Here is an 18899-nt window from a genome sequence, read left to right as displayed (position 1 = left end):
ATTAAGAAAGAAAACAGACCAGGAGCAGAGGCTCACACCGATAATCCCAGTATTTGAGGAGGCCCAGGTGGGAAGATCACCTGAGCTCAGGAGTTTGAGACCATCTGGGCAACATGGTGAAACCCTGTCTCCACAAAAAATACAATATAGCCAGCCGTGGTGGTGTGCACCTATAGTTCCAGCTACTTGGGAGGCTGATGGGGGAGGATCACTTGAACCCTGGAGGTCAAAGTTGCAGTGAGACATGATTATGCCACTGCACACCAGCCTGGGCAACAGAGTGAGACCCTATCTCAAGACCAACAAAACAAAATAAAACAAAAAATAAAAAGAAAGAAAACAACTGCAAGCTATTTACAAATGGACAATAACAAGAGCACCATGATGTGTCTATGTATAGTAGCATTCTGAGGGAGTAGCCTTAACTACATTTACAAGAAAACAGGAAAGACTGGAAATAATTGAGTTATGTTTTCACCTGGAGAAGCCAGAAAAGGAAAATCAAAATAAGCTCAAGAAAGGAATTAGTAAACATGAAAGCATACATTAACGAGATCAAAAGCAAACAACAGCAACAAAAATGTAGAGTTGGTAAACAGAGCAAAGGCATGTAAACATTCAAAATGTCAAAGGACAGGATGTGACTTTAAGAGCCTCAAAAAAGAGAAGTGTATTAAAACACCAACATTTTACAAATCCATGTAAAACAAATGGTTTCCTCTAAAAATAAAAAAGATCAAAATTAGAAAAAGAAAAAAAATGGAAGTACCATACAGACCAATCTCCATAAAAATAAATGGAAAAGACATGCCAAGATTTGCACCCGAAAACAGCCCCAGGTCCAGGAGCTTTCCTGGCAAATTCTATAGGTATTTGCAATTTATATAAGCGGTGTCAGAAGACAGAAAAGGAGAGAAAGCTGCCTTCAACTGAAAGCTAAAATAATAATTGCAGAAGTTTAAAAACTAAACGACTGCAAGTTAGATAATTGCATATCGAATTCTGAATGTATCGAAAGCATAATACCTCATAACAACTAGAGTTTGTCCCAAGAATGCTAGAATGGCTGAAGTTTAGAAAATCCATTGATATACCTTATTATATTAACAGATTAATATAGAAAAACATAAGATTATCTCAATAAAGACCAGAACATTATTTGCTATAATGTCACTCCAGACGTACAACCATAGCACAAACTCAGAATTATTTAATAAGCTCAAGCAAAGGAAGTCCTCAGCAAGACGTGAAATCCTGAAGCCATTAAATAAAAACTTCATTCATTTTACTGTGTTAAAATATGCAGGGCTTTTATATGATGTGTACCACACCAAAGCAAGATGTTAACAGTAGGGGAAACTGTGGAGATAAGCAGTAGAGTGGGTATACAGGAACTCTGAACTTTCCACTCAATTTTTCTGTAAACCTAAAACTGCTCTAAGAAATAAAGTTTATAAGCAAAGAGGAACAAAAAACAACAAATTAGATAAAACACTTGAAATACATTTGACACAGAAGAGGTTCCAAGATGGCTGAATAGGAACAGCTCCAGTCTGCAGCTCCCAACGTGAGTGACGCAGAAGATGGGTGATTTCTACATTTCCAACTGAGTTACTGGGTTCATCTCACTGGGGCTTGTCAGACAGTGGGTGCAGCCCACAGAGCAGGGTGGGGCATCGCCTCACCCAGGAAGCACAAGGGGTCAGGGAATTCCCTTTCCTAGCAAAGGGAAGCCATGACAGATGGTACCTGGAAAATCAGGACACTCCCACCATAATACTGCACTTTTCCAATGGCCTTAGGAAACAGCACACCAGGAGATTATATCCTGCTCCTGGCTCAGAGGGTCCCACACCCACAGAGCCTCGGTCACTGCTAGCACAGCAGTCTGAGATCGAACTGTGAGGCGGCAGCGAGGCTGGGGGAGGGGCGTCTGCCATTGCTGAGGCTTGAGTAGGTAAACAAAGCATCGGGAAGCTCAAACTGAGTGGAGCCCACCACAGCTCAAGGAGGCCAGCCTGCCTCTGTAGACTTCACCTCTGGGGGCAGGGCAGGGCATAGGCAAACAAAAGGCAGCAGAAACTTCTGCAGACTTAAACATCCCTGTCTGACAGCTTTGAAGAGAGTAGTGGTTCTCCCAGCATGGAGTTTGAGATCTGAGAACAGACAGACTGCCTCCTCAAGTGGGTCCCTGACCTGTGAGTAGCCTCACTGGGAGACACCTACCAGTAGTGGCTGACCGACATCTCATACAGCCGGGTGCCCCTCTGAGACGAAGCTTCCAGAGGAAGGATCAGGCAACAACATTTGCCGTTCTGCAATATTTGCTGTTCTGCAGCCTCCGCTGGTGATACCCAGGCAAACAGGGTCTGGAGTGGACCTCCAGCAAACTCCAACAGACCTGCAGCTGAGGGTCCTGACTGTTAGAAGGAAAACTAACAAACAGAAAGGACATCCACGACAAAACCCTATCTGTATGTCACCATCATCAAAGACCAAAGGTAGATAAAACCACAAAGATGGGGAGAAACCAGAGCAGAAAAGCTGAAAATTCTAAAAATCAAAGTGCCTCTTCTCCTCCAAAGGAACGCAGTTCCTCGGCAGCAATGGAACAAAGCTGGACGGAGAATGACTTTGACAAGTTGAGAGAAGAAGGCTTCAGACGATCAGTAATAAACTTCTCCGAGCTAAAGGAGGATGTTTGAACCCATCGCAAAGAAGCTAAAAACCTTGAAAAAAGATTAGATGAATGGATAACTAGATTTAATAAACAGAGTAGAGAAGTCCTTAAATGACCTGATGGAGCTGAAAACCATGGCACGAGAACTACATGACGCATGCACAAGCTTCAGTAGCCAATTCGATCAACTGGAAGAAAGGGTATCAGTGGTTGAAGACCAAATGAATGAAATGAAGCAAGAATAGAAGTTTAGAGAAAAAAGAGTAAAAAGAAATGGAAAAAGCCTCCAAGAAATATGGGACTATGTGAAAAGAACAAATCTACGTCTGATTGGTGTACCTGAAAGAGATGGGGAGAATGGAACCAACTTGGAAAACACTCTTCAGGATACTATCCATGAGAACTTCCCCAACCTAGCGAGGCAGGCCAACATTCAAATTCAGGAAATGCAGAGAACGCCACAAAGATACTCCTTGAGAAGAGCAACTCCAAGACATATAATTGTCAGATTCACGGAAGTCAAAATAAAGGAAAAAATGTTAAGGGCAGCCAGAGAGAAATGTCGGATTACCCACAAAGGGAAGCCCATCAGACTAACAGCTGATCTCTCAGCAGAAACTCTACAAGCCAGAAGAGAGTGGGGGGCCAATATTCAACATTCTTAAAGAATTTTCAACACAGAATTTCACATCCAGCCAAACTAAGCTTCATAAGTGAAGGAGAAATAAAATCCTTTACAGACAAACAAATGCTGAGAGATTTTGTCACCACCAGGCCTGCCTTACAAGAGCTCCTGAAGGAAGCACTAAACATGGAAAGAACAACCGGTACCAGCCACTGCAAAAACATGTCAAATTGTAAAGACCGTCAATGCTAGGAAGAAACCGCATCAACTAATGAGCAAACTAACCAGCAAACATCATAGTGACAGGATCAAATTCACACATAACAATATTAACTTTAAATGTAAATGGGCTAGCTGCTCCAATTAAAAGACACAGACTGGCAAACTGGATAAAGAGTCAAGACCCATCAGTGTGCTGTATTCAGGAGACCCATCTCATGTGCAGAGACGCACATAGGCTCAAAATAAACGGATGAAGGAAGATCTACCAAGCAAATGGAAAACAAAAAAAAAGCAGGGGTTGCAATCCTAGTCTCTGATAAAACAGACTTTAAACCAACAAAGATCAAAAGAGACAAAGAAGGCCATTACATAATGGTAAAGGGATCAATTTATCAAGAAGAGCTAACTATCCTAAATATATATGCACCCAATACAGATTCATAAAGCAAGTCCTTAGAGACCTACAAAAGGACTAAGACTCCCACACAATAATAAGGGCGACTTTAACACCCCACTATCAACATTAGACAGATCAAAGAGACAGAAAGTTAACAAGGATACCCAGGAATTGAACTCAGCTCTGCACCAAGCAGACCTAATAGACATCTACAGAACTCTCCACCCCAAATCAACAGAATATACATTCTTCTCAGCACCACATCACACTTACTCCAAAATTGACCACATAGTTGGAAGTAAAGCTCTCCTCAGCAAATGTAAAAGAACAGAAATTATAACAAACTGTCTCTCAGACCACAGTGCAATCAAACTAGAACTGAGGATTAAGAAACTCACTCAAAACTGCTCAACTACATGGAAACTGAACAACCTGCTCCTGAATGACTACTGGGTACATAACGAAATGAAGGCTGAAATAAAGATGTTCTTTGAAACCAGTGAGAACAAAGTCACATCATACCAGAATCTCTGGGACACATTTAAAGCAGTGTGTAGAGGGAAATTTATAGCACTAAATGCCCACAAGAGAAAGCAGGAAAGATCTGAAATCGATATCCTAACATCACAATTAAAAGAACTGGAGAAGCAAGAGCAAACACATTAAAAAGCTAGTAGAAGGGGCAAGAAATAACTAAGATCAGAGCAGAACTGAAGGAGATAGAGACAAAAAACCCTTCAAAAAAATCAATGACTCAAGGAGCTGGCTTTTTGAAAAGATCAACAAAATTGATAGACCACTAGCAAGACTAATAAAGAAGAAAAGAGAGAAGAATCCAATAGATGCATAAAAAATGATCAAGGGGATATCACCACCGATCCCACAGAAATACAAACTGCCATCAGAGAATACTACAAACACCTCTACACAAATAAACTAGAAAATCTAGAAGAAATGGATAAGCTCCTGGACACATACACCCTCCCAAGACTAAGCCAAGAAGAAGTTGAATCCCTGAATAGACCAGTAACAGGTTCTGAAATTGAGGCAATAATTAATAGCCTACCACCAAAAAAAGTCCAGGACCAGATGGATTCACAGCCGAATTCTACCAGAGGTACAAAGAGGAGCTGGTATCATTCCTTCTGAAACAATTCCAATCAATAGAAAAAGAGGGAATCCTCCCTAACTCATTTTATGAGGCCAACATCATCATGATACCAAAGCCTGGCAGAGACACAACAAAAAAAGAGAATTTTAGACCAATATCCCTGATGAACGTTCATGCAAAAATCCTCAATAAAATGCTGGCAAACCTAATCCAGCAGCACATCAAAAAGCCTATCCACCATGACCAATTTGGCTTCATCCCTGGGATGCAAGGCTGGTTCAACATATGCAAATCAATAAACGTAATCCATCATATAAACAGAACCAAAGACAAAAACCACATGATTATCTCAATAGATGCAGAAAAGGCCTTCAACAAAATTCAACAGCCCTTCATGCTGAAAGCTCTCAATAAACGAGGTATTGATGGGACATATCTCAAAATAATAAGAGCTATTTATGACAAACCCACAGCCCATATTATACTGAAAGGGCAAAAACTGGAAGCATTCCCTTTGAAAACTGGCACAAGACAGGGATGCCCTCTCTCACCACTCCTATTCAACATAGTGTTGGAAGTTCTGACCAGGGCAATCAGGCAGGAGAAAGACATAAAGGGTATTCAGTTAGGAAAAGAGGAAGTCAAATTGTCCCTGTTTGCAGATGACATGATTTTATATTTAGAAAACCCCATCGTCTCAGCCCCAAATCTCCTTAGGCTGATAAGCAACTTCAGCAAAATCTCAGGATACAAAATCAATGTGCAAAACTCCCAAGCATTCCTTTACACCAATAACAGACAAACAGTGAGCCAAATCATGACTGACCTCCCATTCACAATTGCTTCAAAGAGAATAAAATACCTAGGAATCCAACTTACAAGGTATTTGTGAAGGAACTCTTCAAGGAGAACTACAAACCACTGCTTAACGAAATAGAAGAGGACACTAACAAATGGAAGAACATTCCATGCTCATGGATAGGAAGAATCAATATCGTGAAAATGGCCATACTGCCCAAGGTAATTTATAGATTCAATGCCATCCCCATCAAGCTACCAATGACTTTCTTCACAGAATTGGAAAAAAACTACTTTAAAGTTCATATGGAACCAAAAAAGAGCCCACATTGCCAAGACAATCCTAAGCCAAAAGAAGAAAGCTGGAGGCATCATGCTACCTGACTTCGAACTATACTACAAGTAAGCAAAACAGCATGGTACTGGTACCAAAACAGAGATATAGACCAATGGAACAGAATAGAGCCCTCGGAAATAATACCACACATCTACAACCATCTGATCTTTGACAAACCTGACAAAAACAAGAAATGGGGAAAGGATTCCCTATTTAATAAATGGTGATAGGAAAACTGCCTAGCCATATGTAGAAAGCTGAAATTGGATCCCTTCCTTACACCTGATACAAAAATTAATTCAAGATGGATTAAAGACTTAAATATTAGACCTAAAACCATAAAAACCCTAGAAGAAAACCTAGGCAATACCATTCAGGCCATAGGCATGGGCAAGGACTTCATGACTAAAACACCAAAAGCAATGGCAACAAAAGCCAAAATTGACAAATGGGATCTAATCAAACTAAAGAGCTTCTGCACAACAAAAGAAACTACCATCAGAGTGAACAGGCAACCTACAAAATGGGAGAAAATTTTTACAATCTACCCATCTGACAAAGGGCTAATATCCAGATTCTACAAAGAGCTTAAAGAAATTTACAAGAAAAAAATCAAACAACCCCATCAAAAAGTGGGCAAAGGATATGAACAGACACTTCTCAAAGGAAGACATTTATGCAGCCAAAAGACACATGAAAAAATGCTCATCGTCACTGGCCATCAGAGAAATGCAAATAAAAACCATGATGAGATATCATCTCACACCAGTTAGAATGGTGATCATTAAAAAGTCAGGAAACAACAGGTGCCGGACAGGATGTGGAGAAATAGGAACATTTTTACACTGTTGGTGAGACTGTAAACTAGTTCAACCATTGTGGAAGATAGTGTGGCGATTTTCCTCAAGGATGTAGAACTAGAAATACCATTTGACCCAGCCATCCCATTACTGGGCATATACCCAAAGGATTATAAATCATGCTGCTGTAAAGACATATGCACACATATGTTTATTGCAGCACTATTCACAATAGCGAAGACTTGGAACCAACCCAAATGTCCATCAATGACAGACTAGATTAAGAAAATGTGGCACATATACACCATGGAATACTATGCAGCCATAAAAAAGGATGAGCTCATGTCCTTTGTAGGAACATGGATGAAGCTGGAAACCATCCTTCTGAGCAAACTATCACAAGGACAGAAAACCAAACACTGCATGTTCTCACTCATAGGTGGGAATTGAACAATGAGAACACATGGACACAGGGTGGGGAACATCACATGCCGGGGCCTGTCATGGGGTGGGGGGAGGGGGGAGGGATAGCATTAGGAGATATACCTAATATAAATGATGAGTTAACGGGTGCAGCACACCAACATGGCACATACATACATATGTAACGAACCTGCACATTATGCACATGTACCCTAGAACTTAAAGTATAATAATAGTAATAATAAAAATTTTAAAAAAAGAAATATATTGACACAAAGGCTTAACACCTTAATATAAAAAGAAATCAGGACCAAGCATGGTGGCTTATGCCTCTAATCCCAGCACAGGAGGACCGCTTGAGGCCAGGAGTTCGAGACCAGCCTGGGCAACATGGCTAGATCCCATCTCTACAAAAAAAAAATTTAAAAATTAGTTGAGTGTGGTGGCATGCTCCTGTAGTTCTCACTACATAGGAGAATCACTTGAGACTAAGAGTTTGAGGCTGCAGTGAGCTATGATGGCACCACTGCACTCCAGCCTGGGCAATAGAGCTAGATCCTGTCTCTTAAAAAGAAAAGAAAAAGAAAATGAGGATATATACTCTCTGTAATAATATTCCAATTGTACCAGAGGTCCTATCCAGTGCAATAAGATGGGAAAAATATAAATGTTGGAAATGACATAAAAGAATTATCACTTTTATGAATGATATAATTTTCCATTTAGAAAAATCCAGAAGAGAATCAACTGAAACATTATTAGAACTTTCTTTTTATTTTATAGAATATTTATTTATTTATTATTAGAAGTTTAGCTGGGTCGCCAAGTAGTAGATTCATATATAGAAATCAATAGCTTTCTCATGCATCTGCCAAAACCAATCTAAAAGTGCAATTAAAACATTCAAAATAGCCATAGAATATCAAAATAGCCAATAGAATATCAAAATATACAGGAATAAACATGGAAAAGAAACACATCAGACCCATGTGAGGAAAATTATAAACTTTACTGAAGGACATAAAGTAAATTCAAACAAAGGGGAAGATACAGTATAAAGGTGTTGGTTTTCCCATAAATTAAAAGCTAAATTTGGGGAAATGCCTATCACATTGGCAATGTTATTTTTGTTGTTGTTTGTTTACTTTACAAGCTTATTCTAAAATTCATGTACAGAAAAAAATTCAAGATAAACAAGAAAACGGTGGTATGGAATGATGGGGACTTTGCTCAGTCTATAGAAAGGAAATAGAGGAGGCCACTGCATGGGAAAAGATACTCAACTTCACTAACGATTAGAGAAATGCAAAATAAGAAAATAACAAGGTACCTTTTTTCCCCTTAAATATCCTTAAATATTTAAATGATAATGTGAGAGGGGATAAAACAGAACTTCACAGATACTGTTGGTAGGAGTTCAATTGGTCTTTTTCAAAGCCAATGCATTATTTCTCAACACTTTGTGCATTACTGTCAACCAAGCACTAACAAAGCAACTTTTCAGAGTCTGCCTACTCCAGAGGTGCAGGGAAACATGTATCCAGAGAGGCTGATCAAGCATGTTCATGTACTACTGTGTCTAACAGCGAAAACACTAGAAATGATTCAAATGTGTATTAAAATAATTATTTAAAACAGAGTGAATTTGTATTTGGGAATATAGGCAGCGATTTTTTAAAAATTCAGTCTATTCTTATAACACTGCAAGAATTCCAAGACACATTATTAAGTATCAAAAGAAAGCTGTAGAAGGCCAGGCGTGGTGGCTCATACCTGTAATCCCAGCACTTTGGGAGGCCGAGGTGGGAGGATCACTTGGGGCCAGGAATTCAAGACCAGCCTGGCCAAGAAGGTGAGACCTCATCTCTACTAAAAATACAAAAATTAGCCCAGCGTGGTGGTGCACACCTGTAATCCCAGCTACTGGGAAGGCTGAGGCAGAAGAATCGCTTGAACCCAGGAGGCAGAGGTTACAATGAGTCAAGAATGTGCCACTGCACTCCAGCCTGGGAGACAGAGACTCTGTCTGAAAACAAAACAAAACAAAAGTTGTAGAACATTTTGCAATGTGTAAAATAGTGATGTTGAAAATGTTATGTGTTATGCACATGTATATCATTGTAAATGCAGATTAAAAACAAGTAGTTAACTTACTTCTGACGACATACAGGATTGGAGATGTGGTGAAATCAAGGAGGACTTTTGTTTCCTCTGTATGGTTTGAAATTTCAGAATGAAAATGTGACCGTATATTAAGGATGTACTTTTTAAAACTCCCCAAAAGTAAATGTGGCCATCTGAAAAGTTTATTTACACATGCGTATGCCATCACATATTTATTTCACAAGGATTTGAAAGTTTTTTGACCTTATAAAAATCATAAAAGTACTTTAAAAATTAAATAGTAGTGTTGGATCAAAAAACATATACTTTTAGGATGTCCGATGAAATACCAGTATTACAAAATCCATCAAAAATCTTCTGGGAGGATTAGGACTCCAGTGAAGAAAAAACCTTTTTGTCAACAGTGAACCTTACTTTGGGCTTCTTTTTCAAATCCTCTGTATAGCTTCGCTCAGGAAGAAATGTAAAAGTGTTCCATATCTCTTTATAGCATCGTGGAAAGCGTCTGAAGCGTGAGACCACCACGGCTTCTTTATACACATATGATATTTGGTTATTTGAAAAGCCATCAAGACAAGATGGAACATAGTCACATGCCCAGAGATTAAAATTTCTTGAAACCTGTTGCCTCTTATCTGGAGAGATCTTCTTACGTCCCAGGCCCTGGAGAGAATTACAAGATTAGAAGGAAAATATTCAAGGTCACATAGTTCTTTTTTTTTTGAGACAGAGTCTTGCTCTGTCGCCCAGGCCAGAGTTAAGTGGCTCGATCTCAGCTCACTGCAACCTCTGCCTCCCGGGTTCAAGCAATTCTCATGCCTTAGCCTCCTGAGTAGCTGGAACTACAGGTGGACGCCACCACGCCTGGCTAAGTTTTTGTATTTTTAGTAGAGACGGGGTTTTGCCATGTTGCCCAGGTTGGTCTTGAACTCCTAAGCTCAGGCAATCTGCCCGCCTCAGCCTCCCAAAGTGCTAGGATTACACGCATGAGCCACTGTGCCCAGCCTCAGTCACATAGTTCTGAGGTCTTTTCTTAAATCAGTTACTTGACATGTATACGTTTAAATGCACACTATGATGACTGTCTCAAGGTTTCCTTTAACAACCTGTTGAAGTTTATGAATTGACACTCACAAAACCCTGGCAGGGTTCTGTTATTGTCCTCACAGTCTTCTGGTGCCACCAAGGGGCCTGGGCTTTTAGAGACATGGAAGGCAGAACCAGAGAGAATCCAGCCAGAAACAGACTGTTAGCCAGCCTCAACCCTAGGGACCCAGGTAGGTTCCCTTCACCCAACACCCCTGACCCTCCCTGCTCCCCAGCACTGAGCTGCCCCCCAGCACTCAGTGGGACCAACGATGACTCTTTCTCTGAAACGTCTGAGGAGGCCGAATTCTTTCCCAACCCTAAGGGCTCCCCTGAAGGACCCAGCACCTTTGGGTCCTGGCCCACAGGCTTCCTCATTCACTCTCAGCACCTTACGTGTGAACCCGGTAATTACTGTGTACTCAAAATTGTGCATTCTGTTCGTTCACAACTAGATGAAAACTAAGAAAGAAAACACTATACTGACATGAGTGACTGAGAGGAAATGGACATTACATTACATTACATAGACTTCACATCAGTAAAGTGAGGTTTCTATCATGGTCAGTGTCAGATTCGCAGCAGCAGATGCAAGCCACATTCCAATTAGAGTAATTTGAGGACAGTCTATAAAGGGACTGTCTACATACATGTGGGTATGTGTAGGGACACCCCAAGGGGCTGTGCAATGGCTCCAGGACTGAGAGGACTGGGGAGGAATGTACTCCACATAGATCAGCCCCCGGAACCAGAGTAGGGAGAAGAGGAGAGTGGCACTGGAGGGACAAGTGTATGATGCAGGGCACAATGTCCAAGTCGGCTTCTAAAGAATGACTTGAGGATACTCCAGCAAATTGAAAAACAAGTAAAAGAAAGGCATGATGAGAATAGGGGAAACAGCTTCAAGGAAAGTAACAAGTAAAATTTATGATGAAATCTAAATGCTTGCTAATAATGTGACTATGAAATGTATTGAATTGTACAAATTCACAAAATGGAAAGGAGGGAGGGAAACAGAAAGAAAAGAATCTGCAACTGAAATTCCAGGATTTCAACTTGATTAGGGAAATCAGGGCCACATCTTTGAGCTCTCAGCTGAAGTCCAGGAATGGCACCTACAGGGCTTGGGGGAATACAACCTGGCCACCAACACAGCAGCCCTGGAACAGGAAGTGAGTGAGATAAAGCATGCTGGAAGACTTACCTTATTCTTGGGGAAAAGCTATAGTTATTAATTTTTATACATAGAGTAATATAGTGTTAATATAATTATTAAATATTTATACTTCAGGGAAAGTACTCGTAGAATATCAATAGAAGAGTGAGCAAATAAATTCAATCAATCTAACAAAGTCAGGAGAGGAAGAAAAAAGAAAAATATAAGCATAATAAATAGGAAACATAAACGTGAGATGGCAGAAATAAAACCAAAAGCATAAATTGTCATAATAATGTGAATGGGCTAAATTCTCACATAAAGAAATAGATTCTTGGATTTTTTTTAAACTCTGCTGCATTCTATTTATAATAGAAGACAAATGCAAACCAAAATGACTACAAATTATGGAGACAAAGGAATGGGCCATAACATAAAGAACAAACATTAGCAAAAAGAGAGTAATAGTGACAATGCTAGTATCATAATGTAGATAGAATTTATGGCTAAAGGCATTAAAGCATATAAAGAGAAACACTTCATATTGATAAATGGCAAAAGCCACCATGAAAATAAAACAACAAAAATTTTTGATGCAGAAAGATATGGTATTAAATTATATAAGGCAAAAAAACTTTAAAAACTCAAGAATAATCTTAGAAGCAGAAATTGACAAATCAATACAAAAATTAAGACAAGGATACGAAAGATTTAAATAATTCACAGTCCTAAATTAATAAATATAAAGAACTTTGTAACCAACAGGGGGGAATATATATTATTTGTAAACAGCCACGACACACTTGTTAAAGTTAATCACACACAAGACAACAAAGATAATCTCATAATTCAAAAAGTGAGACTCTTAGATTATACTCTTTGAAATTTGCCATAACCCATAAAACTAGATATTAGCAATGAATAGATTATTTCTAAAATTTTTAACCATATAGATAATTCAAAACGTTCTTCCAATTTTTTTAGGAAAAGGAAAAATTAAAAATTAAATCATAGGCTATTTGAAAGGAAATAATAATGAGACCTTAATTGGAAAAACCTTTGGGATGTAGTCAAACCAATAATCTAAAGACTACTTATAGTTTTAATAAATTATTAACAAAAACAATTGCAAGTATGTGAACTAAACATTCAACTGAAAAAAAACTTTTAAAGGAACAACAAAATAAGGCTATTTTGAGAGATGTTATACCATACATTTGAAATGAATTAGATAAATTTTAGACAAATACGTATCAGCAAAATCTACCCAAGAAGAGATAGAAAGTTTGAATAGATTAATAATCAAGAAAGAAAGAAAAAGTAATAAAAAACTTACTCTAAAAAATATATCAAACCCAAGTTATTTCATAGGCAAATTCTGTCTAACCTTCATTAAACTGAAAATCCAAATGTTATATAAGCTATTCCAGAACAAAGAGAAAGTTGGAAAGCTTCCAAGGCTTTCTAGAAGACTATCATAACCTTGGCAAAATACAAGTGGTACAATCCTGTTTATATCATTAACAAATATACATTCATATATGTACATTTGTGTGTGAATTGGAAAAATTCTCAAATTTTACCCACAAAACCATTACTAGCAGTGAATCATCAAGGTCAGATTGTGGGGAAGGAAAATAAGGGTGTGAATTTATTTTTAATTTTATACAATTCTGTATCATTTCAGTTTTTTAAAGGACATATGTTGCTTTGGTTATTTAAAAAACAATATTAAGCACTCCATTTACAGAGGCAGCCAAAGTGGGTATTCTGGTTCTGTTTTCAACATTCTGCCAGAAGAAAACCAGATTTTGGGGGTTAAGGCACTTCTATTTAGTTAAGACATTGTAGTCTAGAAGAAAGAGGGATTTGGGGCAAGTTGTTTAACTTTACTGGATCTCAATTTGCTCATCTCTAAATTGAGATGATAAGTGTAATTAGCCTGTAGGATTGTTGTGAAGATTGAATACAATAATACGAGATGTTGGTATATGGCAGATGCTTTATAAATGGTGGGCCATTAATAACATCTTCATCATCATGGACTTTCAGGTTCCATGAGGATTTGCAGATATCGCTTGATACAGCTTTCTACCTAATAGGTTTCCCTGTGCTGTGCAGTCTGGTAGCGCCTAGCCACATGTAGCCATTGGGCACTTGAAATGTGAGTTGTCTACGTTGAGATGTTACATAAGTGTAAAACACAAACTGTATTTTAAAGACTTGGTTTGGAAGGAAGAATGTAAAATATCTCATTAATTTTTTATACTGATTACATGTTGAATGGACAATTTGGAGAATTATTGGGCTAAATAAATTATTTTTGTTTGCTTGAGACAGGATCTCACTCTGACACCCAGGCTGGAGTGCAGTGTTCGTGATCATAGCTCACAGCAGCCTTGAACTCCTGGGCTCAAGTGAACCTCCTGCCTCAATCTTCTGAGTAGCTGGGACAACAGGCATGCACCACTACACCTGGTTAATTTTTTAATGTTTTGTAGACACGGGGTCTTACTATGTAGCCCAGGCTGGTCTCAAGCTCCTGACCTCAAGTGATCCTCCCACCTCAGCCTCCCAAAGTGCTGGGATTTCAGGGGTGAGCCACTGCTCCCAGCCAATAAAATATATTATTAAAGTAAATTTCACTTGTTTCTTTGTACGTAATGTAACCACTAAAACATTTAAAATTATGCATACAGTTTACACTACATTTCTATCACATAGTGCTGTGTGCACCATCATTGTATCAGACTTCATTTTCTCCAGTGAAGGGGAACTCACCACCTGTAGAGAAAAGGCAACTCCAGTTACGAGGAAATCCTTCTTTGTATTATGTAAGCTCCTCCTCCTTCTGACCTTTCCTCGTGGATCCTAGCTCTGCCATCCAGAGACATGCATAGCAGTCCCTCCTTCCCATGGCAGATCCTCACAAGAAAGCTCGCAAAAGAGACAATTTATGGGAAGGCACTTGGAGAAGGATGAAGCACACATACACCTAGGCAGAACACTGGTGTAGATCTTGAAAGCAGCGTGGAATTCTGAGAGCTTTGAACATTTTTTTTTAATCTGTTATGAGTCTTAAGACCTCGCTTTGTTTTGACCTTGTTCCAGTTTTGAGGCCAGTCCTCTATCTTCAACACACCCCAGGAAATCAAGATCCCTTGTGTTGTTCCCTGTTTTATTAATAATTTGGAAAGAAATACTCACGGAGTCAAGGTAGCATCCAGAGTTCTCCAAACTGTGCCGATTGTCATGCACGGAGAACGGGAACTGGTTATTCACTGCTTGCTGGAAAAGTGGGATGGAAGAGAAAGGGCACACATTAGAACCCTGCATGCTTTCAGAACTGGGATCGGTTGATGTGGAAGGAAGATGGATGAGGCAAAGCGACCTCTAAGAAAGACAATGAAACCTGGCCCTGGAGATGGAGCAGACACAGGACGGGGAGGGTATCCTCGTGCTCATCAGCGCCGGGCTTTGAAACCCCACCCTATTTCCAGCTTCCTGAAAGTCATAAAAAATTCTCTTTCAAAATACCTTATTTGGATGCAAGGACGGAAAAGTGTACAGGCTCATGGAGCCAAAAACTGGGAAGGACTTTTGAGGCCATGTAGACCAACTCTGTCATCTGGCCAGTAAGGGCCCCAGGAGATGACAGCCCTAGCCCAAGGCCTCGGGGGGACCCTGGCAGGTATGAAATGGACCCTAGCTTCTCCTTTGTGCCACTGCAGGGCGTTGGAGTTGCTCAGGAATTGGCCAGGGAGGCAGGAGGTACGTGTTCATGAGCTGTGGGCTGGAAGGGGATGTTGCTTCTTGTTCATGGAGGAGCCTAACTTGATTGTCCATAGCAGGAAGTAGTTGCTGCTGGACAGCACCAGGGTATGGGGTGGGGATACTACCAACGCTTAGGGGTCCAAGGATAGTAAATGCGCAGTTTCTTACAAGGAATAATTTTTTGGCCCAACGTGCCAGCTGTGCTGCCCCTGGGAGGTGCACAGGAGCACATGGCTGTGGCCAGTGTTCAGGACTCACCTTTTCCCGGACTTTGTATATGGGCGGCAGCTTCACCTCCGCTTGCTGAGGCAAGTGTGGGCTCTGGGGCTCTTTTGATGTAGCACTGGTGATGGATTCTGGTGTCTTTTGCGTTAGCCCGATGTGAGGGAACTGGAAGAACAGCACACGCCTTGATTAAAACCAGACACATTTGAATCTACAAGCCAAGTATCAGGGCTTCCTTTGTTCAGTGATTAAAATGCAATTTGGGTGCTTTTGGCATGCAATGGAAATGGCATAATTTTTGTAATTTTCAAGTATTCTTTCCAAGACAAAAAACACTGTAATGGCCCAGAGCCATCACTGCCGGTTGTTTCAAGTTACAGAGGCCACCCCTGCTGAGCTGGAGCCTGGAAATGTTTCCATAGCCTGGTAAGGAGGGTGTGGTCCTCAGTCAGTGAGCAGACACATTCTGAGAAGACAGAAATGTGTTATTTGAGATCCTTCCTGTGGTCAGGGAGCTCCCAGTACTGAGGACCTAGGAGCCAACCCACGTTTATGGAGATGAGCCAACCTCCAGCAATGTAGGGTATGAGGTGGCCCTAAGACCATGGGAAGGGGAGGAACAGAGAGTCCCAAGTGATTCTCCACTGGAAATGTGGGATGGTAGAGGGGAGGTAACGTCTAGTAGGGAAAAAGAGGGGGTAGAAGAGTGTGAAGCAAGAAAAATGAGGACAGTGAGGATTATCTAGAATGTGTCCTTGCAATCTCCCAACAAAAGCCTGGGAAGGAAACACGACTGGGCAGAAGGGGGTAGTCCCAACAAGGGCCTCTGTTGACCCGGCTGGGAGCTCTGGACATTGGGTGGCCAGAGTTGGGGAGACGGGACCCAGTCTCTGTGCACCAAGCAATGAGGCATTGGATTTATTCCTGGGCTACCCCCAGAAGACGGCGTGACCCTAGGGAGGCAGCTCTCTTCAGCCAACAGATCTGTAGGTGTGGGCAGTGAGGGCCATGCTCCCAGCAGCCGGAGTGATGAGTCTTTCATTCCTGAAAGGGGATGTGGCTGGCTCTTATGGTGAGAGAAACTCACCCCAATATTATTTGAATGGCACCTCCTAAAAGCCACTCCAACAAAGTGAGCTCTGAAGCGGGACTCTCTAGGAGGAAATGAATGGAAATTAAAAAGATAAGACCCAATTCAATGAAAATTCCCATAAAGGGAGAAGGAAGCATAATGTGGTTGGATCAGAGGCTGGACATTCAGAGGTCCTGAGTCCAGCCCCAGCTCTCTCTCCTATCTCCTAGGTGAGCCTGATGAGAGAGACTAAACTTTCTCAAGCCTCGGTTTCCCTATCTGTAAAATGGGAATAAAAATACCTACCTGATATGGTAGATTTGATACAAAGAGGAAATGTACACACTCCAATAGTGTGAATAGTTTGCAAATGTTTTGGGCTGAATAGCAATCACATTTTCATTATCCATTAATCAATTGATGAACACTTACGTTGATTCTATGTCTTTGCTATTGTGAATAGTGCTGCAATAAACATGCAAGTGCAGGTATCCCTCAGATATATTGACTTGTTTTTTAGTAGATACTCAGTAGTAGCATTGCTGGATCATATGGTAATTTCTCTTTTTAGTGTTTTGAGAAATCTCCATACTATTTTCCATAGTGGCTCTACTAGTTTACATTTCCACCAAAAGTGTGTAAGAGTTCCCTTTTCTCCCCATCCTCGCCAACATCTGTTATTTTTTGTCTTTTTAGTAATAGCTATTCTGACTGGGATAAGATGATATCTCATTGTGGTTTTTATTTGCATTCCCCTGATGATTAGTGATGTTCATCATGTTTTCATAGGCCTGTTTCCCATTTGTATGTCTTCTTTTTAAAATTTTTTAAATTTTTTGTGTGTACATAGTAGCTGTATATATTTATGGGGTACGTAAGATATTTTGATACAGGCATACAGTGTGTAATGATCACGTCAGGGTAAATGGAGGATCCATCACCTCCAGCATTTATCATTTCTTTGTGTTACAAACAATCCAATTACACTTTTAGTTTAAAATGTACAATAGATTATTATTGACTGTAGTCACCCTGTTGTGCTATCAGCTACTAGATCTTATTCATTCTAACCATATTTTTGTACCATTTTCCATCCCCACTTCCCTCATCGCTACCTTTCCTAGCCTCTGATAACCATCATTCTACTCTCTCTGAGTTCAACTGTTTTAATATTCAGCTTCCACAAAGGAGTGAGAACATGTGAAAAGTTTGTCTTTCTGTGCCTGGCTGATTTTACTTAGCAACATGTCCTCCAGCTCCATTTACATTGTTGCAAATGACAGAATCTCACTCATTTTTATGGCTGAATAGTACTTCATTTTGTATGTGTACCACATTTCTTTATCCATTCATCTATTGATAGACATTTAGGTTGCTTCCAAATCTTGGCTATTGCCAATAGTGCTGTAACAAACATGGGAGTGCAGATATCTCCTCAGTATACTGATTTCCTTTCTTTTGGGTATATACCTAGCAGTGGGATTGCTGAATCACATGGTAGTTCTACTTTTAGTTTTTTGAGAAACCTCTATAATATTTTCCATAGTGCCTAATGTGGTTTGTCTCTAATATGGTTGTCCCCATGCAAATAATCTTGAATTAGAATACCCAAATGTCAGAAGAGGCGCCTGGTGGGAGGTGATTGGATCATGGGGGTGGATATCTCCCTTGCTGTTTTCATGATAGTGAGTGAGTTCTCATGAGATCTGATGGTTTAAAAGTGTGGCACATCCCCCTTTGCTCACTGTCTCTCCTGCCACCACGTAAGATGTGCCTTGCTTCCCTTTTGCCTTCCGCCATGATTGTAAGTTTCCTGAGGCCTCCCCAGCCATGCAGAACTGTGAATCAATTAAACCTCTTTTCTTTATAAATTACCAGTCTCAGGTAGTTCTTTATAGCAGTGTGAAAACAGACTAATACAGTGGCTGTACTAATGTATATTTCCACCAGCAGTGTACAGGTGTTCTCTTTTCTTGATATCCTCACCAGCATTTGTGATTGCCTGTCTTTAGGATAAAAGTCATTTTAACTGGGGTGAGATGATATCTCATTGTATCTTGGATTTCCAT

At 40.1% G+C, this 18899-nt stretch overlaps 1 protein-coding gene across 2 annotated transcripts in view; it reads right to left on the bottom strand.

The window, feature by feature from the left end:
* The window catches only part of TEX36 (testis expressed 36), a 99469-nt gene that overhangs the window by 63563 nt on the left and 17007 nt on the right, over positions 1 to 18899 (bottom strand). The window contains exons 2-4 of one of the 2 annotated variants that reach the window (XM_003282354.3): positions 15792 to 15923; positions 14967 to 15047; positions 9684 to 10180 (exon numbers count right to left, since the gene is read on the bottom strand). In XM_003282354.3, coding sequence (XP_003282402.1) covers positions 9884 to 10180; positions 14967 to 15047; positions 15792 to 15923 — 510 coding nt within the window. In that variant the 3' untranslated portion in view covers positions 9684 to 9883. Of the gene's footprint in view, positions 1 to 9683; positions 10181 to 14966; positions 15048 to 15791; positions 15924 to 18899 lie in introns of those variants that run through there. The other variant, XM_030805688.1, reaches the window with a different exon arrangement.

This window comes from Nomascus leucogenys, chromosome 3 (genome assembly GCF_006542625.1).
Source record: "Nomascus leucogenys isolate Asia chromosome 3, Asia_NLE_v1, whole genome shotgun sequence".
Classification (NCBI taxonomy): Eukaryota; Metazoa; Chordata; class Mammalia; order Primates; family Hylobatidae; genus Nomascus; species Nomascus leucogenys.
Note: the sequence above shows the minus strand (reverse complement) of the source record. Positions and strands in the feature narration are given on the sequence as shown.